The sequence below is a fragment of the Sturnira hondurensis genome, unplaced genomic scaffold (genome assembly GCF_014824575.4).
Source record: "Sturnira hondurensis isolate 20B ecotype Veracruz unplaced genomic scaffold, ASM1482457v3 Scaffold0021632, whole genome shotgun sequence".
Classification (NCBI taxonomy): domain Eukaryota; kingdom Metazoa; phylum Chordata; class Mammalia; order Chiroptera; family Phyllostomidae; genus Sturnira; species Sturnira hondurensis.
In genome coordinates this window covers 45,663-73,236 of record NW_028094263.1, presented here as the reverse complement: position 1 = coordinate 73,236, position 27,574 = coordinate 45,663, and the positions used below count along the sequence as shown (strand labels likewise).

Sequence of the window (27,574 nt, the reverse complement as noted above, 5' to 3'; positions counted from 1 at the left end):
ACCCTGGGGAAACACAGATTGTTTCACCCTCCTATTTCTTCTTTTGATGCTTGAAAACAACTTTGCCCCCCCCCCAAAAAAAAACTAGCCATCTACTTTCTCCTGCTACACTGAGTTCACAGTTTGCAGGAGGTTTTCATGACTAGAACACGTATTCCCAGCTCCACGAAGGCTTCCAGCACTGCCCCGAGACTGCTCTGCTGCGGAAGTCTGCGACAGCACCACTGCCACCCTGTGGTGCCTGTGGGCAGTTCCACTGCCAAGCGAAAAGGGCTCGCCTAAGTCGGGTTGGACCGAAACCACGGGTACCTATAAGCTTTAGAAGCTGTCTTGGATACTACTGTCACGACCATCACATCTACCCTCTATGTGGCCATTAAACAGGTTCTAAAATCCAGCAAAAGCAGTAGTGGGAAAATTAGTTAACTGTCCTCTGGGATTCCCCAAAAGAATTACTTTATAGCTTGGACAATTCCCCTGCAGGCAATTGGACGGATACATTTGGGAGACCAAAACCAAATTGGTTACCAAGTTTTCTTGATTCTAATTCTTAAGTGTTTCTCAAATTAGCCCTCCGCTTCCATTTCCAACTTTGCTAGTCTGATTTCTACTTTTAATACAGCTACACTGTGGAAATTCCTTAAAAGCATGTTTAGCATCTTCCATAAGGACCTTGGGGGCATGCCACTGCTAAGTTAATGCCTCTGAAAACTACCTTACCACCCCCATTATAGCCTGCAGGGGAAAGTCCAAACTGCTAAGCATAGCATTCAAAAGGCCCTCCATACCCTCTCATCTTTTTTTTTTTAAAGATTTAATTAATTAATTTATTTTTAGAGAGAAGGAAAGGGAAGGAGAAAGAGAGGTAGAGAAACATCAATGTATGGTTGCCTCTCATGTGGCCCCCACTGGGGACCTGGCCTGCAACCCAGACATGTGCCCTGACTGGGAATCGAACTAGCAACTGGTTGGTTTGCAGCCCACGCTCAACCCTCTCATCTTTTATTTCTCTCCTGAAGCACCCATATGCCCTGTTTTCTCGTCACACAGGACAATTTTGTGCTTCCTGGGCATTTCATACCTTTTGTGCCTTTGCCTGGACTGCTGCCTCCCTTCCCTTTCCACCTGGAAAATTTCTTCTCATCTTGCAAGGCCCAGTTCAATGATCTCCTTCAGAAGTTCCCACCAACCATACTTCAACAGATGATCCCTTACTGCTAATGCTCCCACAGACCAGAGTGGAACACATGGCCCTCCCGTTTTTGCCATAGAGCAAACGGGATTTGAGAGTTCAGCAGCTATCAGGGGTGTCCAACCTTTTGGGGTCTCTGGGCCACACCTTATATACACAAACACTAATGAAAACTGATGAGCAAAAAAAAAGGTTTTAGGTAAATTTATGCTTTTGTGTTGGGCCGCATTCATAGCCATCGTGGGCCACATGTGGCCAGCAGGCTGGACACTTAGCTTGTTCATTAAATTCAGTATTTAGTGTTAATGAGCTCAGTGGTATGTAGGAAATAATGCTGCATGAGTTGCATCTAAATAGGTGATTATCACCTGACTTGAGGGGACAAGGTAGCACACACAGCTGTCACACCACTGACTCTCAGGGATGATACAGGCTAGTGGGAGACTGCAGGATGCATGCGCCTGAACGCGGAAGACGCCACACAAACATCTGCGCGTGCTTTTTACCTGAGTGGTTAAAATATCGCTCTGAGAGGGCAGCCCTGAAGAGTCTTCAGAGAGGCCCATTTCACTCTCGTACTCAGCTGCTGCTTCATCTTAAATGATAATAAAAAGAGAGATTCAGATGTAAAAACAGCCAACACTGCAATCTGCTGTAGCTGTTTCTTCCCACTGGCAGGAGAAAGATCACTTTCCTGTTATAAAAAGTGATTACGCTCCTTGTTTTGGGACACCCGGATTTCCTCCAGAAATCACGACAATGAAAGCCAGAGGCAAGTCCACCAACCACTCAGCCATTGAGCAATGTTCCAGCTAGGTGAAGGACTTTTAAGGAAAAGCACCTTAGAAGGAACATGCTTATTAAAGTTGAAGAAGCAGTTTCTTTAAATATACTTGGAAACTCATAAAACGTGCTCCCTCAAAGGACTAACACCTAGTTCATTTCTATAAAAGACAGCTCCAATACCTAAGTCTGAATCCACACTGCGCTCTTCTGGATTATCCTCTTCCAGGCCGGGCTCCCTTTCCTCATCATCTGAGACCAATTCCTTGTCACTCAGAACTTCCTCGTTTTCAGACTGATGGCTCACTTGTTTAAAATGAGAATCAAACATCACAAAAGAGTCCTGGCTGTTTGTATTAGCGGCAAAATCTTCTGCTACACTGCACTGTGAGGAAAATAAGCTAACAGAACATCCTGCTTCTCCGCTAAGGTGACGCTCCTGGGACGCCTTTGCTGATGTTACCTGGTTACTGCAATTATTTAAGCTACTCTTTAAAGGTATTTGGTTCTCCTCCGTTTTCTTAGGTGGACTCTCCGTGGCAACAGCACTGGGTCTGGGAGATGCAGAACGTACGTTGGTGACTTTACCAAACAGTAAGTGCTGGAAGCAGGGCAGCTCTTCGTCCTCACTAGACGTGTCCTCTTCTGAAGACTCTAGTTTCCTGGCCCTTCTCTGGTGCCCCTGAGCCAAGCGTGTGAGGGCTAAGGGACTGGGGCTCCTTCTGAATTCTTTTGGGACACTTTTGCTGAAAACAGCAGATCTTTCCTCAATGCCACTTTTAGCAAAGCCGTCATTCTCTTTTAGCTTGTCATCACTTAATAGGTCCTCTGGGGTCTCAGAACAAACCTGAAAAGCAGGACTACTTCCCAGAGGCTGTTCTAGGTCATCTAAAATTTGACATGGAGAGAAATCTGCACTAACAGCCTGCACTACTCCCCCATCTTCTTGCCGTCTTATTTCAGGTTCTTTACAATTACTCAGAGGAAGACCTGGCCTATCGACTTCGGGTTGCATGAGACCTAATCTGAGAACAGCACTTAATTTTGATCCTCTGTTTCTGCCTGGTTCTGCTGGAATATTCTCACCACTGGAGCCTACTTCATTAGTACTGCTGGAGCTGCCTGCTCTAACAGCACTTTCTCTAGTTCGATTCTGGCTCATGGTGCCCGCTGTACTTCGAATGATGTTCTCATTTCCCATTGCTCTTGCAGGTGACACTGAACGTTCCTCAGACTTCCCCTCTGACAGGTTTTCCTTACTTACAGTTTTAAGTAAGGATGACCTGACAGGAGAAATGGATGGTATATGATATGGGTTTTGTGAAATTCTGTATTTATTTTCAATAGTGAGTTCAGTGTCATTGCCTCTGAACTGAGATGACTGACAGGGCCTAGAGATTCCTTTCACGCTATATTTAGCATACTCTCCTGGCTTCTTGTCTTCCTCACAAACCTCAGGAAAGCCTGCCGTTGTGTGAGGTGGCTGTACTTGCTCCACATTAAATTCTTTCTCTCCCCGATTTTCTTCTTTTTGCCCACATTCAAGAGTGACTTTTGCACTTTGTTTCCTTGTGGACCTGGAGTGGGCACAGACAGCTGCATAGTCCTTTTCTGGATTTGAACACAGAGCAAATGACTGACGCTTTGAAACCTTAAATGTATTCTGTATATACTGTGTATCAAGTTCACTCTCTTCCATTTCTACGCTTGTCTCCTGAACCTCACATCTCAGGAGATCCTTAACACCCTCTGTGTCATTAGAACAATCATGGATAAGCTCCTTTGGGTTTCCAATTGCCGCACACCCACCCACACGTTGATCTGGTGCTGTTTTTGCCTTCCCTGCACTGTCAGGAGCCAGCAGGGACACACTATCCTGAGTGTCATAGTCAGTGTCAGGTACCAATAAAATATCGGTACTCTCCATAGATCTGTCAGTCTGCAAACTTCTTCCTCCACCGAATATCAGGTGTTTGAAGTCTTTGGTGCTGTTAGACACTTGAATTGTTCCTAGGTTCTCTTCTATTTCCTCTCTTTGAAGGTTAGAATCAACAAATTCTTTAAGTTTAGTAGAACCGGAACCACTAGTAAAAACACCAGATACGTTCATTACATTTAGTTCTGGAAAAGCATCACTGGCAAGTCTTTTATTTATTTGTTCATTTGACTTGTTGCTCTTGTTGGCTCCAGTTGCAGGTTCTTTACCTTGTTGAAGCTTTTTGCTCTGTCTGACTGGTATTTGCTCAGAATGTTTTTCCTTCGTCTCCTCACTGCTAGAACAACTATCAATCTGCAGTTCAGTATGAGTAGGTGGGCTCGGATTTTTACTGACTACGAGTTCAAGTGCATAAATATGCTTGGTAGTGGTCTTCTTCCTCAGCTTAGTCTTCTTGGGTGCTTTTGAACTATGGACATTTAATTCCAGTTCCATGTTGCTTATGCTGCTGCTTATAGGTTCAGCTTTAGTTCTGAAAGCAGATTCTTTTTCCAGTGGTTCTGCTGGGTTAGAATTTTTCTCATTCTGAACATAATCACCTTTTGTTTCACTCCCATGATCATTATTAGTAATATTCATCACACAGCCATTCTGTTCTACTTGGTCAGTTCCCTCAATTATCTTTTCAGGAGTCTTTGGAACAACTGTCAAATCTTTCTTGATAAAATCCTCTGGATGAAGGCCCGGCGTCGTTCTCCTTTTACGCTTCAGTTTATTTGTGAAGGGCCGCTCCTGCGTCACCTGAGGTCCTGGAGCAGATGCTCCTATAGTTAGATTGTCAGTTACGTGGCTCAGGTTAGGGAGGCTTGCCTTCCTCCGATAGGTTTTCCCAAATATTTTATCTTCAATATTACTTTCTACTGGTTTGGAGTGGACTCTTTCACTTCCACATAGTAAAGCACCATGAGGCTCACTGGCCAGTGAGGCTCTCTTCTCCGGAGAACCAGGATACCCATCCACTTCATTCAGAACTTCTACTGCATCAGCTACTTCCACGTTTGACTCAGGCCTCCCAACATGGGAGCCATCGGAAGCTAGTATTTCCTCACGTCTGGAAAACCACTCGTTCACTTTCTGTATGCTACTACTCCGTGTTATCCAAGGAACATCTTGGGAATCTCTCGGATGGTCGGAGGAAGGCGATTCTCTTCTCCCATCCTGGGGATCGGCATTCGGAACTACCCTCTTCTCTGCGCTGGGAGTCTGCCCATCATCGCGTGTTTCTTTACTTTCGGCCCATCTGCTCTGCTGGCTCCTTGCTAAGCCAGGCTGCTTGCTTGCATGACAGAACTCAGCCTTTTCTACACCCATCTTGTCTTTACTGAGCAGTGAACTGCTGTCCTCATGCTGTAATGAGCCGGCAGGAGTGCTTGTGCCCCGTGGGGGCACATGCAAGTTTGAAACAGAAATACCCTGAGACTTCTCTGGAAGCTTCTCAGGTGCATGCTTCTTCTCAGTGGTGGTCAAATCTTTATTACTGGACTGACAATGTTCGATATTTGTTATGTCCTCAGAAAACTCACAAGCAGCTGTAAGTATACAAAAATAACAGGTGATTAACGACAAATTATCATGGAAAAATACACACTTAATACAACTTGGGGGTAGAAATGAAACAACTGGCTATTTTTGGAGACACTATCTTTTTAAACAACCAAGTATACTAAAAACATAGCTCAAACTCTTTCACATAATTCCTAGATTCTCATTAGTTCCACTCAAGATTAGAATTTAAGTTTCAGAATTCTTTCCCCTCATAAACCGCACCCCTTATTTCTATAACCTGTAACAGCGCAGTAAAAACAGACTGGGCATCAGACATACTGTGCTGTGTTCTATCTTCAGACTCATACACCCGGTATTTAAATACCAGTATGCAAAAGATGAAATATAAACACATAAATTTAAAGTAAAAGGCAACAACCAGCCACATAGGGTACTATTACCACCATTATCAGTTTAGTGCCGTTGAAACAGACCAGGTTGTACCATAACATCAGAGAAAGAATGATGCTCTTCCTCCGCCAGGAGATGATGTGAATTATAAATGGCCTAAAATGGTCTTCAGAATAATCTAATCACAGTGCTGTATCTACCCATTCTTCTCCAGTGTCTACTATGTGGAGAAGACCTGCCATTACCCTTTTTCGCAGAACTCGAACCAGCTTCAGCCCTGGCTCCTTCGGGGGTGATCGGCAATAGACCATGATCTCCCACACTGTAGGGGGGGAAAAAGGCCTTAATGAGAAACACTAGCTATGTGCTCAAAGAGTTGTCAGATGAGCGAAATCAAGTATTTTAGATCCTTTAGGCAGGTGGCAGTGAGCTGATCAATTTAATTCACTTTTGGAAAGCTGCTCTTTAGTAACTACAAGTCAAAATGAAAGGGTCAGTGACTGACACACAGGCTCCAAAACCAGAGAGCAAGAATGCAGAACACCGCTTTATGGACAAGCGAATGAGAATCAAAATTTAAATGACAGCCCATTTAAATACAAACCATGACCAAAAGACAGTAAAACAAAGACAAACAAAAAACATTACCGCAAAACTTAAAAGTATATTTTAATCAGAAAGCAAGAACAAAGATATCTAAAACAGGGGTACTGGGATGAGGTAGATATCCCAAGAGTACCCAAACAATATACCTCTGCCACCTGTACTTCCTTTCAGGCTAAAAACCACTTGCTCTCAATTGAGAGATTAGGAAAAAGCTATTTGCAAACAAATTCTGATTGGCAATGACATCATTATAGTTCACACAAGATATTACAGATCTTAAGGTCAAGCAGTAATTTCTAAGTGAAGCAATTTGTCAGGTAACACAGTTTGGGGCTTCTTAGAGATTTTTGTATAATTCCCATAGGTAAAGTTTGACGAATAGATAGAATTGAGAAACAGAGGAAACAAAGAAAAATGGAGTCCTCTAGTCCTGACCAGTGTGGCTCAGTTGGTTGGGCATCATTCCTCAAAGCAAAAGCTTGTCAGTTTGATTCCCAGTCAGGGCACATGCCTAGGTTGCAGGTTTGGTCCCCTGTTGGGGTGTATATGAAAAGCAACTGATTGATGTTTCTCTTTCACATTGATCTTTCCGTCTCTCTCTTCCTCCCTCCCTCCACCTCTCTCTAAAAATAAATAATAACAGCTCAAAATAATAAAAAAAGAGCCCTAAAATATTTTTATCGACCACGATTACCACTGTGTCACTACTACTGTGCATGAGGAGCTAAGCTAGCACAGAGCAGAACCATCTGCTGTGAGTCCGTGAAGAGCTGTTATTTTAACAAAAGAATTTAAACAAACATAAAGGGTATTTTCACAGCTATAAAATGAGATTAAAGAAAATGGTCTGTTTTAATGCCATTATTCTAACCTAAAAAAAAAAATCACCAAACCTTAATATTAACAATACAAAAACACCAGTTTCATAGATGAAGGCTCCCTTTGACTCACCTGTAATAACTTCCTTTATTAACTGTATCTTCAGAAGAATCGGATCCTAAAAAATTCAACAAATGCCAAATCAATAAAAGAATCTGTACTGAAAGGTTAAACTAAAAAAAAAAAAAAAAAAAAAGAAGTACTTTTTGCAAAGCAGATATTAATTCAAGAAGTACTTACTAAAAACCTACTATATGGCAGGCACAATGACACGCGTGTCAGGCAATACAGAGAAGTAGTTACAAGCACAGGCTATGAAGCCAGATTTCTAGGTTTGAATCCTGGCTCGGCCACTTGCGAGCTTCACTACCTCTCTGTGCCTTATTTTCCTTGTCTGTAAAATAAATGTAATAGTAACAGCCTCATGGGGTTCGTCAGGCCTCTCAAGTGCATTTTACAAGGAAAGTACAACAGGGCCTGGATTACACTAAGTGCTCCTAAATATTAGCTATTATAATTTTGATTATTGTTGTGTCACAAAAATAATCAAAATAAAAAATTCGTAAGTCTAGGAACTTGAGTTTTTAAGAGGGAAAAAGACATACAAGTAATTGCCAGAGAATCTGGTAAGTGCCACGGTAAACATATGGTAGCACTTAGGAGCCCAAAGCAGTGCCACTCTTTCTAATTGTAAATACATTCCAAAGGATAAGACAATTGGAGAAAATTACCTGAACTGAGCTCAGCTCTTCTTTGAAGTCTTTCCTGCCTTGGCTGGTGTGGCTCAGTGGATTGAGCACCAGCCTGGGAACCGAACGGTCGCTCGTTTGATCCCCAGTCAGGGCACATGCCTGGTCCCCAGTTGGGGATGTGTGAGAGACAACCACACATTGATGTTTCTCGCCTTTTTTCTCCCTCCCTTTCCCTTTCTCTAAAAATAAATAAGGTCTTAAAAAAAGTCTTTCTAGTCTAGCACAATTTATTTTGGATCCTTCCAAATGTCACCAACCAATCATATTCTTTTTTTTTAAATATATTTTATTGATTATACCATTACAGTTGTTCTATTCCCCCCTTCATTCCCCTCCACCTGCACACTCCCTCCCCCACCATTCTCCCACCCTTAGTTCATAACCACGTGTCTCAAGTTCTTTAGATTCTATATTTCCGCCACTATTCTCGCCCTCCCCCCTATCCATTTTCTGCCTACCATCTATGCTATTTTCTGTGCCTTCTCCCACTCCCCTGTTGCTAACCCTCCATGTGTTCTTCATTTCTATGGTTCCACTCCTGATCTAGCTGTCTTCTTGGTTTGCTTATGTTTTAGGTGTGGTTGTTAATAACTGTGTTTGCTGTCCTTTCACTGTTAATATTTTTCATCTTCTTTTTCTTATATAAGTCCCTTTAGCATTTCATATAATAAGGGCTTGGTAATGATGAACTCCTTGAACTTGACCTTATCTGAGAAGCACTTTATCTGTCCTTCCATTCTAAATGAAAGTTTTGCTGGATAAAGCAATCTTGGCTGTAGGTCTTTGGATTTCATGACTTGGAATACTTCTTTCCAGCCCCTTCTTGCCTGTAAGGTCTCTTTTGAGAAATCCGCTGACAGTCTGATGGGTACTCCTTTGTAGGTGACTGTCCCCTTATCTCTTGCTGCTTCTAGGATTCTCTCCTTCATTTTGGTCTTGGCTAATGTAATTATGATGTGCCTTGGTGTGTTCCTTCTTGGGTCCAACTTCTTTGGGACTCTCTGAGCTTCCTGGATTTCCTGGAAGTCTATTTCCTTTGCCAGACTGGGGAAGTTCTCCTTTATTATTTGTTCAAATAAGTTTTCCACTCGTGGCTGTTTCTTTCCCCCTTCTGGTACCCCTATAATCCGGATGTTGGAACGTTTAAAGATGTCCTGGAGGTTCCTAAGCCTCTCCTCATTTTTTTGAATTCTCATTTCTTCATTCCTTTCTGGTGGGATGTTTTGTTCTTCCTTCTGGTCCATTCCATTGATTTGAGTCCCAGTTTCCTTTCCATCGCTATTGGTTTCCTGGACATATCCCTTCATTTCAATTAGTTTAGCCTTCATATGTTCCTCTAATTTGTGACTATAATCTACCAGTTCTGTGAGCATCCTGATAAATAGTGTCTTGAATTGTGCTTCTGAGAGGCTGGCAATTTCTCAGTCGCTTAGAGTTATTGGCTCTGGGACTTTGAGTTCTTGCGCCATCTTTTGGGCTGTTCGTGCCTGTTAAATAGCAGGATCGGAGCCCTAAAGTGTTCACTAGAGCAGGGCAACTCAGTCGCTGGGTTGTGACGTTGTATGTGGGGGCGGGGTCAAAGAGGGACAATGGCTTCCCTCTGCCGCCTGCCGCCTCGTCCCCCACCGGCGCCGAAGCCACCACCGTCACCAGGCCCACGCGTTTCGTTCCACTGCACGCGAGTGTGCCCTCCACCACTGGGTTTGCCCCCTGGGGCCTGCGTGGTCCGTCTCACTGTGCGCAAATGTGCGACCGGGGTCAGTCTGCCCCACACACCGACTGGTTCCGGGCTGCCTGCGCGCCTAGGTCGGGGGATCTTTCCTGCCCGACCCTGCTCCGCTGCTGGCTCCACCTTCTTACCATCCTGTTGAACGGTTCGTAGTTGTCGGACTTCCGTATAATTCCGTTTTCTGGTCTTTGGGTGTGTCCTTGTTCTCCAAACCTTTGTTGTATTCAAACTTGGTTGTGGGAGAAGGCACAGTGTTTTCACCTATGCCTCCATCTTGGCGGAAGTCCCAATCATATTCTTTCTTACCATCTTTCCAAAGTACAGTAAGTCCTCACTTGATGTTGTCAATTGTTTCTGCCACTTCGAGCAAACTGCCATATAACAAAACCAATTTTATCCAGAGTAACTGACATAAACAGGAATTACTGCACTTTCCTCTAACATCTCATGATGTTATAACAAAACGATGTTGAAAGAAACGTTTTTCAAAGATGTGCTGTGTAGTTACACGTACTTATAACCAGACATCTTTCTTTTGCTGTCTTTGGAAAGTAAGGTTCTTCAAGGTAAGAGCTTCATCTTTTGCATTATTTATAAATACACCATAAGGCTAATATTATTTTATTTTCATTTCTCAAAGTTCCCTGCAATTGTGTCAATTATCACCAAGGTTTCTGGTAAAACCGTAACACAAAGAATCCAGCAACCACTATTCTGAACTTAAGAAATAGGAGACACTTACCCAATTCAATGTAGACGGACTTATTCTGAGATTGTACCTGCTGCTTTGTCCTCAGCGATTTCACAACTTCAAGGTTAGAGAGTTGGACACCAAGGCTGGTTTCCTGCTTAAGCAATAAAAAACAATCAACTAATTATTGGCCAGGTCTTTGCTTTTTTTTTCCCCCTGAAGAGAAACCCGAGGCCATGGAAAAAAACAAATAGACCATAATAAATCAGCTAAAATTTATGACACCTAGAAAAATCACTGGGCAAATTACACATCAAAACGTATGCTATGCTCTAATGGTTTGAATATTTTTTCCTCTATTGTTTTAAGTTTTTCTAAACAATATGTATCATCTGTGTAATTTTTTTGAAGTACAAGAAAAGCACACGTTGGGCTCTGGCCAGGTAGCTCGGTTGGTTAGGGCGTTGTCCCAGTACACCAAGGTTGTAGTTTCGATGCCCGGGCAGGGCACATACAAGAAGCAACCAATGCATGCATAAATAAGTAGAACAACAAATAGATGTTTCTCTCTCTCAAATCAATGAATTAAAAAGAAAAGCATATTTTGAAGCTGATACTTTATATTACAGTATAAAAAAAGAATAAGATTCATTAGCACACATTTCCAATCACATCTGGTAACAGGGTTAGCAACTAAGATAATTTTTAAAAAGAACAGATAAAAACAATAAAAACCCAGCAAACCTCAGTTCATGCAGTGTAAGAAAGAATATTTTAAAAAGTCAACATTATTCCCATAAAGTTTTCCTTTTTCTTTTTGAACCTTTCAACAGTTACTGAAAAATGAATGCTGATATCATAAGAACTATTATTTTTGAGCTCTCCATTTTTCATTCATATGAGTAACAACAGAACAAATCACTCATTTTCTTTTGACAATTACACCTTTTAAATTGAAGCAATTTTCAATCATAAAAACTGATTTCCTTTTCAGAGGAAATAAAATAAACACACATCCTCATGCTGGGAGGGCGGGCAGATTGGCTACACAGACCATCTCTCAGCTCCGCTAGCATGGCCGCTAGAACACTTGTCCAGCCACTGTCTTTGCCATCTTACCTTGTTCGCTGGCTTTTTCTGTAAGTCCATGACCATACAGCACATCCGCTAATTCACAATACTTAATAAAGACATTTTACCGGGATAAACGAAAATGGCTTTACCGAGGTAGGATTCTCAGGTTCGCTCTGTCGAAGTCTCAGGGCACGGTTTCGGTAACCCAAACTTTGGATGATAGAAACTTCCTCCTTTACATGCTCAGGAGAATTATTTCCCTTTTTTGGAAAGTTGTAACTATTTGCAACTGTGAATTACAAGGGATAAGATTTTTATAATTGGAAAAATGTATTACTTGTAATCAAAGAACCAAGAGAAATCCTGTGCATGCTCTTTGTTGTATTAAGACAACACGTTCAAGTTATGATTTTTAAAATCAACTTTGTTAATTCTATTGCTAGGAAACACACAGATGGTCAAAGTTATTTCTACTCCTTTTTCCCACCCCAATACTGATGAATTTGCCTATTAATACCACACCTCACTGAATCTAAGGTACCAACAATGTAAGAAGCACCATTATTTTCTATGCCACTAAGAAAACATATAATTAAACAATGACACACCACTGGTGATAAACTGTCCTCAATATTTAAGACCTTAAAATGTGAAAAGTGTGCCCCCTAGGACTGATAAAATGAAATGTGAGACTACTTTATTCTCCACTGGGGAATGATTTAACAACTGGATTACAGGTAAAGAGCTAAAAATAACCTAGGACCAGGGATCCCCAACCCCACCACAGACCAAGAATCTGCCTGGGCTCTGCCTTCTGCCTCCTTATCCAGCCCCACCCAGCAGGTGAGTTTAGCTGGCTTGAGCCCCACCTCCTGACCTCCCCCACTCAACATGAGCCCCGCCTCCTGTCCTGTCCCCTTCCCTACTTCGTACCCCTTTCGTGGAAAAACCTGGTCCCTGGTGCCAAAAAGGTTAGAGATGGCTGACGCAGACCAAAAGGTCTTATCACCTACTCACAGAAAGTAATTGCATAAACCACCTCCTGAGGTTTAACAGCCACTTGAGCACTGGCCCCCGGGGCTGCTCGGCACTTACACTGCAATCCTGTGTCCAGCTCAAAAGCATGAATGATTTTCAACAGCTCTTCCACGAGTTGACTAAATCTTGTACTTTCTTGTAGGCTTCTGAAATTAAATTGAGAGACATACTTAGCAAGTAATTATCAACTTTTTAAGGACAGCAACATATGACATGTAAACTAATTTTAAAAAGACGTAGCAACATTAGAAAAACTATATTCCAAGAACAGAGCTAAGAGTGATATCGCATAATCAAAACATCACTGACATCAGTATTTATAATTTTTTTGCCATTAAAGCCTACCAAAAGCCTGTAACTATCTAAAGTAGTAGTCTGACGACATAGCAGATATAAATCCACTGCACAGAGAACTTAGTATTCCTAACATCTGAACTCCATCCACCCAACCTCTCACTTGTAGCTCTGGGGGATTTCTATCGAATGCCGATGACATTATTTCAAAAGCACAGAGATGACAATGTCCAAAGAAAGATTCTGATTTAGGAAAGTTATAGGACAATATCATTCATTTATTCCTTTAAACATCTGAGTGACTACTATATGCCAAACACTGAGAAAACAGTGTTGAGTGAGACAAAGCCAGTGACCTAACAAAACTTAAATCCTGGCCAGAGGGATGCACAATATATGAATACATTATGTGCGTGTGTGAATAATTGAGTAGAAGTTGAGTGTGCAAGGAAGAAAAATAACAGGATCAGGAGACAGTGGGGCCGGTGGTACACGCCCTACTTTAGATAAAGCTGCAAATTATTGCACCATTCAGAAGCCTTAGAAAAAGGCAATGGATTATTAATATCTGTAGAAGGTACCATAAAACTTTCAGGAAAATAACTTAAGAAATAATTTATCCTGTCAGCTAAACACCCTTTTAGATATTTTTCTACCGAGGAATGGCTTGCTAGGAAGACCAGCTATGGTATTAAGGAATTTCTACTTGTCCCTGCTGCTTCCAACCTGACATCGCCACCCATCACACACACCTTTTGGTTATATCATTCTTACACAAAGGACACTGTGACGGCCCTTTCTTCTGGTTGAGAAGTTTCAGCATACAAAATCTATAAATTATGAAAAATAAAAAGAACAATTCAAGTTACTCTTTTTTGTAGAGGGAATATTCAAAAGGCAAATAGCCATGAAATCTCACAACTGCCACTAAGAGCCATTTTAAAGGTAATGGCAGGTGAATTACAACCAACGGCTTTAACTGTTTTTAGATGCTGGATGAGGAAAAAACCAAACTACATAAGCAATGATCTATAAAAACTGAACTTACATGCATATGGCCTAATGTTTTGAGCAAATAAAACATATTATAGAGCCAATGAGGTTTATTTAATAATGATTACTTTATGCTGTATAATCAGACATAAATGGTAAGTATTTCAAGTAAAATGATTATAACCCGTTTAAAAACTCGGCACCTTACTACGAAGCCGCAGCTGTCAAGACAGCGTGGCAGCCACACAGTGCCGGAACAATGCGCCGGACGGGACAGAACAGGATGCGCCGGACGGGACAGAACAGGGAGTACAGGAATTGATGGCACAGAATCGAGCACATCTGTACCCTGAAGAGTTTAACAATATTATGGAAACTCATCTAATTTTCAGTCACTTGTCCAAGTCTACCCTAGCAGGAAGCAATAAATTAAAAGTTCCAAGTCTACCCAAAATAAAGATGGGCTCACTTTGATGACATTGGGTGTCCTGCATTGCTGTCCATAGAACTAAGATGGTGGACCAGTACGGTCCCCAGTTAAGATAAATAAATAACAAGAGAGTCCCACAGCTTAGCATCCACTTATGTTGCCAGACCCATCAAACCTTGTCAGTTTCTATAAGGCTCCGTTTTCTTGATCAGACCTCTTGTTTGTATTTTAGTTCCAACAATGAAGAATCCATCATGTGCTCTTTACCCGGATCATTGTGCCTAGGGTCCTTTCCTAGTATTGCAATCCCATGGGTCAAGGCTTTTGTCTCCCAAAGACAAGTCTCACCCCTAACCTTTAGCCTCCAATGGCTGTAACCCTGCTACTTTCCTTCCCTTATAACCACCACTTGAAACTTCTGCTTATTTTTGCCACTAGACTCCTGAGAGACCACATTCAACCTGCTTGCTAGATTATCCATCTCTTGCCTACTTCTGGACCTCTGCCATAGCAAATGATTTCTAGATTCCAAAATTCCCTGATATTATGACCTAATGTATTTAGCCACCAAACCTCCCTAATACTAACTCACCACTTACCTGGATTTCCTTAGTTGACTCTAAGACTTGCTTTATTTGGTCTATCTGGTCTTTAGGCCTCAGCCATCCCTGATCTGGTTCCTCTTACTATCCTCCAAATAAGTGTACATGAAGGTCATCATTTCAGAACACTGCTTCTCAAACTTTAATGTGTGCAAGACTCTTCCAAGGAATCTTGTTAAAATGCAGATTCTCACTCAGTAGGTTTAGAGCAGGGCTGAGAGTCTTGCAAATTCACGTGTGATGTGGTTGCTGCAGGTCCATGAGTCCCACTTTGAGCAGGAAGTTCCTAGAGCTGCCCTGCCCGATACAGCAGCCACTGTGGCTGCTGAGTACTCGTAGTGCGGCCACTCTAAACTGATGAATAAACAAAGGCTCTCAAAAAACTCACTACAAAAAAGAAAAAAAAGAATGTCAGCCCCAGCTGGTGTGGCTCAGTGGACTGAGTGCCGGCCTGCAAACCAAAGGGTCACTGGTTTGATTCCCACTCAGGGCACACGCGTGGGTTGTGGGCCAGGTCCCCAGTGGGGGGAGCACAAAAGGCAACCACACACTGATGTTTCTCTCCTTCTCTTTCTCCCTCCTTTCCCCTTTATAAATAACAGCTAAAAAAAGAGAACATCAAGCACATACCTCTTGTATAGAGTTTATACTGAATTGGTAAAATTTTGGCTATAGTTGGGTTAAGTATACATAAATATATAACTAATTAATTTTAAAAAACTTTTTAGCAATACAGCTACAACAATATTTAAGTTACTCTCCTGGATTCATTTTATCTCTTTGGACAATGTGGGTCTAGATCTTCGGAAAAATATTACACATTTCAGTTGTTTGGAAACTGCAAGACAATGCGTGGATGACCTAAGTAATTTTTTTCTAGACTGGTACTATTATGTTTTTTGTATATGTCACGAAAGATTTCGGAATTACAGGCTTACCCCAGTCAATAGTGCTATTTTATCATGAGCAATTAGAATTCATCCTGTGAAAATACTGTTAATGCTTGGGACATTTCCCCAGCCTTCTCACACAGAGATCGGAGTGTTACTTAGATTATAAAGGTATTACAGAAGAGGTTCCATGAAAAAGTGGATCTGTCGCACGGGTTTTATACTGTACTTAGTTCTAATACGGCACTTACAATATGCCTGGTTCTTTTGCTTATCATATTCTCTGTATTAGGAGTTACCAGCCCTCCCCACTCTCCCTGGGTTACCAACTTTAACCCTTTCAATCTCAACAGATGTTTTCACCTCCAACTTCACTGAGAACAAACAACCTCAAAATCTTTCTGTAGAACTGTTCTCGTTAAAAAAAAAAATTCTATCAATTTATGTTTAGAGACAGGCAAAGGGAGGGAGAAGAAGAGAAACATGGATTAGTTGGGCCCTGGCTGGCAACCCAGGCATGTGCCCTGACGGGGAATTGAACTGGTGACCTTTAGGTTAGGAGACTGACACTCACTCCACTGAGCCACACCAGCCAGGGCACAGAATTATTCTCCTTTTCCTTCATTACTGCTTATTGAATAATAACTTTATCTCTCTTGCACCCATTTTCTATTTCCAACCCCTTCCACCTCACCCTGCAAATGCCATCTCCCTTCTGAAGGGTTCCTTCCTGTCCTCACACTACTATACATGTATGCATAATTTCTTTTTTTTTCTGGACACATTCTACTTTGTTCTCTTTGTATCTTTGCTTGTATTATTTCCTCTTCCTGTAATTTCCTTCTTCCACAAACTCTCAAAGTAATAAACGTTTGTAATTTGATTTTTCCTTTACTCACTATAATACTGTGTATTCATCACTCAAGGTGACCGGAAAGCACACAGTATATTTCAGAAAGATTCTCATCCAGAAACAGTGAGAGCTCCACATTTAAAAGGTTAATCTTCAGCTATCTGTAACCTTTTAAATACTGTGACTTTTAAATTTTGTTTTACAAAAGGATCAGTCCATGAAGAAACCGGTCCTACACTGCAGAGTCTGAGAAACTTCCCTCTAGAGGCCACAAAACTGAAAACTGCCCGAAGCAGAGCAGTAAGGCTGTGCTGTCCAGCACCCGACTGAGGCGCAGGGCCTTAGGGATCAGAAGGGAACTGTTGGGAACGTATCTAGGCCAGTGGGGTGACTGAGAAAGTGGGGAGAGACATTGGAAACGGGCTCTGGATCCTTGTTGGGGCAGAGGAATAGGAAGGGTATAGGATGCAGACAAAGGAAGGGGTCAGCCAGCTGGCAGACTAGTGCTCAGATGACGCCCCTGCAAGCGAACAGGTTTCCCTCAGCTGCAGCCAGCCCTCATTACCCCTAATACGCTCTTCACATCTTCAAGTTATGAAAACACGTGAATAACCTCATGAAAATGATGAACTGTGTTGCCCCCAGACTGCACATACCCAGTTTTTAATACGAGTACAGCTGAACTTAACATTGACTATAACTCTAGGACATTCATAAAAACCCACAGATCCCAAGTTAAAAACCCTTGAAATTTAAAAATTCCTGGGAAGATACATAAGTTGATCACTGAAGTTGTTTCTGGGGAGGGAAGAGGAAGGCAGGGATTTGGGATTAGAAGGAAATTACAGTTTGTGCTAGTAAATACATTACCATGGACATGGCTTGCTCTTTTGATTGAAAAAGAAAGAAAAAAAAACACACCAAAATTAGTTGGCATTCAGGGAAAGTCTCAAATCATAGCTTAACAATCATGGAAATGAGAAATTCCCTTTTTCTACCAAACTTCTTCTGAAATTCTTCCATCAAGAAACATTTTCATCTCAAAGGGCAAGATGCTTAAAAATGTAAATATAACGTAAATCATTGGTATGAATGAATTTTAGCCTAAATATAAAGCGAATATAATAGCAAATCCTTTCTTATCTTTAAAAGGATTATGAAGCAGGCAAATGATGAACCTTAAAAGGGGTGAAGTGGGCCTTGACTGCTATGGCTCAGTGGGTTGGGTGTCACCTCACAAACTGAAAAGTCACCAGTTCGATTCCCGGACAGGGCACATGCCTTTGTTGTGGGCCAGGCCCCTGATTTATTTATAATAAATAAATAAATGTGACAGATGACTGGTCAATGTTTTGCTCACACAACGTTATTTCTCTCCCTTTCATCTTCCCTTCCTCAGTCTCTAAAAATAAATGAATAAAACCTTTAAAAAAAGAAAGGGAGGTGTTGAAATGGAACATGCAGAATGTACAGAAAAGAAAATTTGCAAGGTTGAAACACATTTTGTTTATTTTACAGTTGCAATCTGCTTGTATCTACTCACACAAAAAAACCAAACAGCTGTTCAAAGTGAGTTGACATTCCACTGGATAAATATGTTCGCACTTACCAGGAACTATGGCTCCAACCACCTGAGGGTGACTTCCTGAGTATTCTCTGGGACAGAATGAAATCAAGCTGGACATTTCTTTTTTACTTAATTGAAGAAGCTAAAGCTTCTATAAAAGAAGGTGTATTCTGTGTTATGAAGAATAAGTACAAAAGCTAATAATGGAGTCACATAAAACATTCGAACTTACTTGCAAAATATGTGGTCACATTTTGTGGAAACAGGCTCTTTAATTAACTCCAGACTAGAAGGTTAGGGGAAAAAAGATAAAGAAAATGAATGCAATTTAGTAATTCATTCAAAAGTAAACACATTCTTAGTAAAGAAGTTCAACTTTAAGTGGCTGTAACTAAGTCAAGATAAGGTTTTAAGTTCATTCAATAAACATTTATTAAATGTCTGCTGTGCTAAGAGCCAAAAACAGAGCAGAGAATATGACCCCCAGCCTCGCTGAGCTTTCATCTGAAAGTTCATATACATCACGTGAAAGTGATATATATATATTACTCTTATAATATGCTATATCATATCTATAGCATTTAAAAGATTATCCGATATTACTTCACATCAATTAGGTTTCGATGATATACTTTTTTGAGCTATCAATGGGTACACAACCTATATCTTAACTAAACTTTAAGCTCCACAAAGACAAAAAATTTCTTATATTTCTTTTGGATTCCCTCACAGCACTTGTTTTTTTTTTTTGCATGCGACTCCCTTTTTAATGTCTTCGTAGAGAAAATTTCAAGCATTTACACAAATGTAACAGTAAAACGAGCTCCCTGTATCACCCCAGGCTCAACAGTCATCGACTCCCAGCTGAAGTTATTTTACCCACGGCTGACACTCACACAAGGCCTAAACTGTTTTAAAATAAATCCCAGCCATCATATCATTTCATCTATAAATATTTAGGAACATATCTTTAAAAGAGACTTCGTAAATTTTTAATTTTTATTTGCTTGAAATTATTTATTTATTTATTTTTAGAGAGAGGGGAAGGGAAGGAGAAAAAGAGACATCAATGTGTGGCTGCCTCTCGTATACCCCCGCACGGACTCGGAATCAAACTGGCGACCCTCTGGTTCACAGGCCCACGCTCAATCCACTGAGCTACACCAGCCAGGGCTAAAAGAGACTTTTTTTAAAAGAATAACCATGAAACATTACTACTTCTAAAAAATAACTTTGTTAATATCATTTAATATATAATTAATGTTCTAATTTTCCTCACTGTCTCAAAAAATTAATAATTAACGGACACGTAGAATTTCCCACATTCTAGATTTTGCTGACTGTAACCCTACAGTGAGTGGTTTAACACGTTCCTCTAGCCTCTATTTCCTGTAAACTTAGACCTACAGGCTCAATCAATTTCAGGTTCAATTTTTTGGCAAGAACAGATTTGGTATTGCGTACTTGTACTACGTCACTTCAAGAGGTACATAATGTTTCGTTTATGATTACTTGGTAAAATCAAAGTAATAAATACTGAGCCCTGGCTGGGCAGCCCAGTTGGCTAGAGTGTTTTCCCTATACACTAAGGTTGTGGGTTTGATCCCCAGTCGGGGCACATAGGAGAATCAGCAATGAGTGAAGAAATAAGTGGAACAACAAATCAATGTTTCTCTCCCTCTCCCCCACTTCTCTCTCTCTCTAAAATCAATCAATAAAGTGTTTTTAAATACTAACTAAAAAAATAAACTTAGAAAAACATCAAAATTTCAAGAAAATACATCACCCAAATTCCCATTCCTATTCATCTATCCACAAAATCTTAAGATCTCCCTGAGATTACGTCATTCACTAACATAAAAAGTGTTTACTGAACATCTACTACATGCAAACACTATTCTTGGAGATGGAAATAGACCAGTGAACAAAATAAAGCCTGCCCTTCAAAGAACTTACATTCTAGTTGTGGTGGACAGTTGATTGGGAAATAAACAAGAACGTACGGGAACAGTGCTAAAAAGAAAAATAAAGGTGAGTGGGATAGGGAGTGTAGTGTGTTTGAGGGAATACACATAGGTCAGGAAAGCCTCAGGGAAGGTGACACTGGCAGACAGCTGAGTAATGTGAGTAAACAAGCTGTGCAACAATTGGGGAGAGAAAGTTCCAGCAGAGGGAGCACAGCAGAGGGAGCAGAGAAAAGAGCCTCAAACAGGACCATGCCTGGTATTGAAAAGTAGCGATAAGTAATGTGCTGGATGGAAGGATCAGGGGAGGGAAGTACTGGAAAAGGTCAGAGAGGTAGCTGAGAGCCTGAGCAGCTAGGAACCTGTTGGCTACTTTAAGTCTTTAGGCCTTCATTCTGAGAGCTTTAGAAACTGGTATTTGGTCAAGTTCAGGCAACACATCAAACAGCAGGTACGTTGACAGGAATGTGGTTGTTTTAATTAAATGTTTAACTTTTTAGAAAAGGATGATAAGAAAAGCTGAGGGCGTTACCCCTCTTGGAGCACACCTGCCCCTTTCCTGTCCCCTCTTCTCCCCACCCCAGCCCCTCGACTGGTGCCTTTGCCTCCCCTAAGCACCAAGGGCCCTTCTTTCGCTTCTGTAACTTTTCCTGAGTCAAGCAGCCCAGCCGGCTCACTTCTACTACCTCTGTAACTTTCTAAATAAACTCTGTTATAATTTGAGTTCCTGGCTCTGAAATCTTTCTTTGCCAAACTCAAGGACCAAGGTCCAATTTCACCAACACCGAGGTAACAGACCAGGGATGATCAAACAGTAAAAACAAACTTAGAGAAAAGAGGGATAATGCAAGGAGAAGGCAATCAATAACTATGAAACCAAAACAGGACCCTACTTGCGGGGGGAAAAGGAAACAGCATTCGGAAAACGGTCCTGGAAATTAAAATTTAGTAAAAATGGCCCTGGCTGGTATAGCTCAGTGGGTTGAGCATGGGCTGTGAACCAAGGGGTCACTGGTTCGGTTCTCAGTCAAGGCACATGCCTGGGTTGCAGGCCAGGTCCCCACTGGGGACCACATGAGAGGCAACCACACACTGATGTTTCTCTCTCTCTCTCTCTCCCCCCCCTTACCCTCTCTCTAAAAAGAAATAAATAAAAATCTTTTAAAAAAGAGCCAAAATTAGTTTAAAAAATTTAGTAAAAATGAAAAAATGGATAAAAGTTTTGGAAAATGAAGCAGAAAATAGTAAAACTGTCATTTGTACCCAAAGTAGCCTGACCCCAAAGCCCATGAAAATAAAGGAAAGACTTAAAAAAAAGTAGCTGGGGACAATAGCCTCGTTGTGAAGGGTTTGGTAACATGACTCTTATAATCATGGGGTTTCTGACGCAGCACAGGGAAAGGAAAAGACGAGCATCACAGTGAGTCGGAGGCTGGGTTTCTACCGCCAGATGTCCTTTTTATCAGCAGAGTAACCTTAGGCCAAGCACCCGACATGACCAAACCGCATTCTCCTTTAAGAAAACTGTCACCCACTCTGCCCGTCTCCACAGGCTATGGTGAGAACAGAATTATATGCTACTCGGGAAAATGCTCACAACCCGAGATGACCTGGACTAATGTTAATATTACTATTGGGGCTGAATGTGACTAAAAACAAAAAACAAACAAACGAACAAATAAAAATGTGACAAAGAAAACTTTTGATTTGTTACCAAATCACTACTCCTCAGCTAAGCTAGCTATCAAAGGCATTCTCAGTAAGAGAAAGGGGAGTGAGCTGTACCAACCACACATGGCTTTCATTCTCACCACTGACTCATTCTGAAAATAATTACATTTCAGTATGGTAATCACAAGCTAGACGATACAAACATACTCTAAACAAACTGTGAACAGACAAAAACTCTGATATGTAAGAGGGTAGAAACTGTTGAAGAAAAAGCTTGAAGAGGGAATGGGAATGAAAAGACAAAAATGAAGTGTTCCTCTAACAGGTCCTGACGAGAGTAAATGTTTACTATAAAAGTGACTCAAATATCTTAAACTTTTAAACCAATCAGTACTTTAGGCCTACTACATGTCTACATTTTGAGCTTCTAAAACGGAAAAAGAATTGAAAAGAGAAGGTAGGTTAGGTTCCAAAAATAACAACCACTACCCAAGAGACACATTTTAGAACAGTTTTTGAAAGTCAAAAATTTTACATAATCGTAAGTAAGAAGTTAGAAAGAACTACCAATTATCAAAAATAAAATGCCAATAGTGACGTGGGGGACAACAGAAGACATTTTAGCTCTAGAGACCTCAAAAAAGTTGGAAGCCTATGCTACAGCTACAGGAAGTAGCAGTGTTTACAGGAATTATTTATTAAGACATAACAGCAAAGTGTACCGAGCGCTGTAAAAAAAAACCAAACAAGTACTTATGATTTCCACAGTAGAATTTTCCATTTAAATGAGTTTAACAATGACTAGAATTCACAGTTTTATTGATAGTTTAAAACCTAAGTACATTTCTAATAGAAAACAGATTTCAAAATATAAGCTGTAAAATACACAATATTTGACTAATACAAAAATTTAGCATTAACTTTCATCTTGCATCTTTAATTTTTATGTCTCAGTTTTTTAATTGATGGTTTAATTTTCCATGGAAATGTAAAATTAATGGACCCAAATGCCACACTGCTGAGGACTTTTTGATCACTCTTTGTAATTATGAGTTTTATGACTTTTTAAAAGCAATTTTTCCCCCAACTGCCATTTTCTGCTTCTCTGGCTCTGATGTTTCATAAATTAGGCTCTAAATCTCATTCAGCTCTTGTTTTTGTTTGGCTGAAAAGTTGAAGGGCAAGAGAGAGGATAGTTTCTTATAAATCTTGTACCTCTCTGAAAACACAACTTCCATTTTCCCTCCTTTTAAAAATATTTTATTTATTTTTTTTTAGAGAGAGGAAAAGGGAGGAAGAAGGAGAGGGCGGGCCCTGGCTGGAGTGACTCAGTGGATTGAGCACCAGCCTGCAAACCAAAGGGTTGCCAGTTTGATTTTCAGTCAGGGCACACGCCTGGACTGCAGGCCAGGTCCCTGGTAGGGGGCACGTGAGATGCAACCACACATCGATGTTTCTCTCCCTCTCTTTCTTCCTCCCACTGCTCTAAAAATCAATAAATAAAATCTTAAAAGAGAGAGAGAGAGAGAAATGCTAGTTGTCTCCAGCAGGGGGCCTGGCCATGCAACCTAGGCTTATGTCCTGACTAGGGATGAAACCAATGACCTTCCAAGTTCCTTTGCAGGAGGGCACTCAAATCACTGAACCATACCAGCCAGAAAGCATTTTCTTTCATCTTATTTACTTGACTCCAAATATGATAAACAACTTTTCTGAAGCACAAAGGAAAATTTACTTAAATTTACTCTCTTTTGTTCAAAATAAGGAGCAATTGATGCAGCTTTCCAATTTATTTGCTGAATGTTACCCACCAATTATCACCATGTTAAAAACTACTAAACTATCAAAGAACCAATTTAGTGTATTATTTTAATATCTTCAACAACTGTTTACCAAGTTGCTACTAGATATCCCAGGCATTGTTCTAACTCCTGAGATATGGAAGTAAACAAATAAAAACCTCTGCCCTCAGGGAGTTTATTATATTCCTCAGGGATAGAGAAGATGGTTACATAGATATTATATAATGTCAGACAGTAATAAGAATTATAGAAAAAATAAAACACGAAAAGGGTATAAGGGGTGTGTTGATGGTGGGTGATAATTTTAAATAAGACTCCAAAAATTCCTCTTTGAAAAGGTAGTATTTCAATCAAGATTTGCAAGCCATGTAATTATCGCAGGAAGAACATTCCAGAGAAAACAGCAAGTATAAAAACTCAGAGGCAGATGAATATGTCAGTTAAGAGGCCAAAATGACCAGAGTAAAGAGATTAAAAGGGAAAAGGGTAGACAATAATTTTTCTAAATTTCCTTTCTGAATTTTTGCCAAGAGACTGAGGTATGGTTTTTAATTTCTTTTGTAGGTTTAAGAGATACCACAGAGATCGTCTAGTGACTGCATGATGAAGTCCTTAACCTTGTGGTGTATGGACCTGCTTTGGCAGCCGGTGAAGCTCATGAATGCCCTTCTCAAATGCTTTTATTTTATTTATTTTTAAAAGATGTTATCTATTTTCAGAGAGAGGGGAAAGGAGGGAGAAAGAGAAACATGGATGTGCGAGAGAAACATCAAATGGTTGCCTCTTGCACACCCCCAACCTGACCCAACCCTGGCACGTGCCCTAATTGGGAATCAAATCAGTGACCTTTCAGTTTATAGTACAGCTCTCAATTCACCGAGCCACACCAGCCAGGACTCAAAGTAATGCTTTTAAAATGCATAAAATTAAGAAATACTAAATTATATAAGAAACTAATTATATTAAATTACAGTTTTATTTATAGGCCTTCAAGGGTCGTGGAAGGTGGGCAAGTTAAGAGCTCCTGAACACACACAAGAAATCTTTTCAGGGTGATGCAAATGATCTATATATCTTGATTAGGTTACACAGTTTTTATACATATATGTGTATGTATATATGTTATCATATATATAAATTATATAAATATGTAATGATATATGACAATACATACTCATGTCATATAATCAAGTCATTAAGACCTCTGTATTTCACATATTATAGTTCAATTTTAAAAAAGCTTGAATATTCTAGTTCCCTTTTTATTTTACGGATGAAGATAAAGGTTCACTTAAACAGCCAGAGAGACTTGTGGCTTTGAGGACTTGCAGTATTCTCACTTAAATATACAGGGCTAGTTTGAGCCAAAGGTTCTCCCTAAGACCTACCCACTCACAGACACCAATCATTCCTAATTTTACTTTGCCATTATTAAGTATGTTCCTTCCAAGTGATCGAGCTGGCTTTAAAGCCGGATGGAAAGCCCAAGTGCCACTCACTCCAAACCAGATCCCTGCCCAAATGCAGAACCAGCCAAGTCAATGCACGGACTAAGACAGAAGGCTCTGTGTGTGGAGGTGGTAGAGAGGGAGGGGAGAAAAAGTGGAGAAAAAGGAGTAATTTTCTATATCCTTAGAGCTCTTCAGTTAAGAAAAGTAGTGACTTTAATAACAGCCTAATCATAACACACATTATAATTTTTTCTTCTTACTATGTATAGTCAATTCTATTCACTTGCATAGAATATAATCATACAAGGAAGAACATCAAGTTGATAAAATCTTCTGTTGACTTACCATATTGGACACTCTAAGATTTTCTGCATAGCACTGAGGATGTTTTGTACCTCTTCAACTCGATCCACACATAAATCCATCTCTTCCTTTTACAATGAACTTTAACACATAAACACATGTATATATAAATAGATCACTTTAAAAGGATTAAAAAACAACAGCTTAGTTTCATTGTCATTTTTAAACAAGAGAGATTTGAGATTGGAGTGCTTTAAAACTGTATCATCCATAGAGCTAATATAACAAAAGCTTCAATTTTTTTAATTCTATTTTTCATTGTAATTAAGACCACTTTAAATTCTGTTTCTCACTTCCTTTTTAATCTCTTCTTTTCTCCAAGCAAGGGAAAGAAATCCATCTCAATGGATGACTGGGTGGTAGCCTCAGATTTCTCCAATCATCCTGGCTGTTTTCCTTCTCTTGCAAAAAACCCAAATAAACAAAAACAAAAGCAACACCAACCAAGGCTCCCCACCCTAGTTCTTCCCAGGTGTTTCCCACTGGCCAGCACTCAACAGGAGCCTCAGGCACATCCAATTGATGTGCCTGTGACTAGTGACGTCCGTCTATTTTCCTCTTGTCTCTTCTCGGAAACGCATTAGAATTCAGTTAAGAGCTCTCCCTCCCTCAAAATCCTGTCTCCTCCTCTTCCCAGACACATGCCTGCCCCTATTCTTCCTCGGGGTCCCCTTCTGACATACATCGACCGGTCTCTTTACATTATGGTGTACCCCTCAAAACATTCCAGCTCCTATCATCAGAATTCCCCGTCGGACACATTCAGCCCCCCGCCTTATGCTTGGTGCCTCCCACCACCCCGCGACCCCAAAGTGCACCCCTCCCCACGACTATCCCATACTCAATATCTTAGGCTTCTCAAGTCCCACCCTCCGCCCTTCTCTGCCAGATACAACACCCATCTTGCAAACCTTCAGAAGTCCCTTCCCGAACTCTCTCCACAACCGTCTCTTGCCTGTCCCCTGGAGCACCCCTTGGGCCTTCCTCTCTTCCCCAAGGCTCCCTCACCTCCACTCAGAAGCAAAGCGTCTGGGCTTTCCGGGCCCAGGGACCCAGTGATCTGAAAGACCCCACAGGACCCTTCTCGAACCAGAAAACTCAGCGAGATTACCGTGCGCAGTCGCAGTTTTAATTTATCTGTAATTCCCGCGCTTTACCGTTGCCACGGAAACCGGTCAATGCGACTGGGCGAGAGCCTCTCAGAACTCGAGATCTAAACACGTTACGAAGGGCGGAGCAGAAAGAGCCAAGTCTGTCGCGGCTCTCAATTGGTCATCTGATCTTTCCCTGCATTATGTAATTAGTAAGAGACGGAAAAGAAGGAATTCTCCCGGAGTTTTCTACTCGGTGCCCGCCCTCTCACCTCTAAGCGTAGAGATGGCCGCTTATTACGTCACAGTGATTGATACAGTGGGGTCGGAATCGCTGAGGCCCGAATTGAGCGCAAGGTAGTTCCTACACACCTGCTAGAGGTCTCGTTCCCTCACCCCTTCCGCCACAATGGAAGTCTCCAGTTTAGGTAAATAAAAGAATTGTAGGCAAAAACTACAACTTCCAGCATGCATTGCGGATCAAAAGACCTTCGCCGGAGTGTTTAGAAACTGTAGTCTTATGGAGGAGAGCTTCCGACACTGGAAGCAAGCATAATCCTCAGTGCAGCGCAGTTGACAGATTGAACAGCTCCGCACGCTTATGCACGTCAACAGATTGGACTGGAATGTTAATGTTTTCGTTCCTTGAGTGCGGAAAATAAGCTAAAGAACCTACCAGTCCTAGGGAGACTACAATTCCCATCCATCCTCGCGAGTCTCGGTAAGGAGTTCTCTAAGGTCAGTGACCTAAGGGAATGCAGCGGGGCCGAACCTACCTGGGAAGGAGGCTTAAGTTCCAGCCCACAGCTGCGCATTCGTAGTTCCGCCCCTCGGCCACTGTATTTGTTATTGTTGTGCAGTTCTGGCTGCTCTTGTCCCGCCCCCGCAAACGCAGTCTCAGCCAATCAATAGGGTGGTAATTTTGAGGGACAAGTAGTCAAAGCCAATCATCTTGTCGGAAACTCAG

The 27,574-nt window shown here is 41.1% G+C and overlaps 1 protein-coding gene across 1 annotated transcript in view; it reads right to left on the bottom strand.

Moving 5' to 3' along the window:
* BRCA1 (BRCA1 DNA repair associated) overlaps positions 1 to 27,524 on the bottom strand; it is a 53,693-nt gene extending 26,169 nt beyond the window's left edge. Inside the window, 11 exon segments of the mRNA XM_037033501.1 lie at positions 1,699 to 1,787; positions 5,384 to 5,500; positions 6,113 to 6,189; positions 7,425 to 7,470; positions 10,576 to 10,681; positions 11,748 to 11,887; positions 12,694 to 12,782; positions 13,683 to 13,760; positions 18,498 to 18,551; positions 25,499 to 25,597; positions 26,628 to 27,524. Of these exon segments, the coding sequence (XP_036889396.1) occupies positions 1,699 to 1,787; positions 5,384 to 5,500; positions 6,113 to 6,189; positions 7,425 to 7,470; positions 10,576 to 10,681; positions 11,748 to 11,887; positions 12,694 to 12,782; positions 13,683 to 13,760; positions 18,498 to 18,551; positions 25,499 to 25,578 (876 nt within the window). The 5' untranslated portion in view covers positions 25,579 to 25,597; positions 26,628 to 27,524.
* Positions 27,525 to 27,574: the final 50 nt, after the last annotated feature.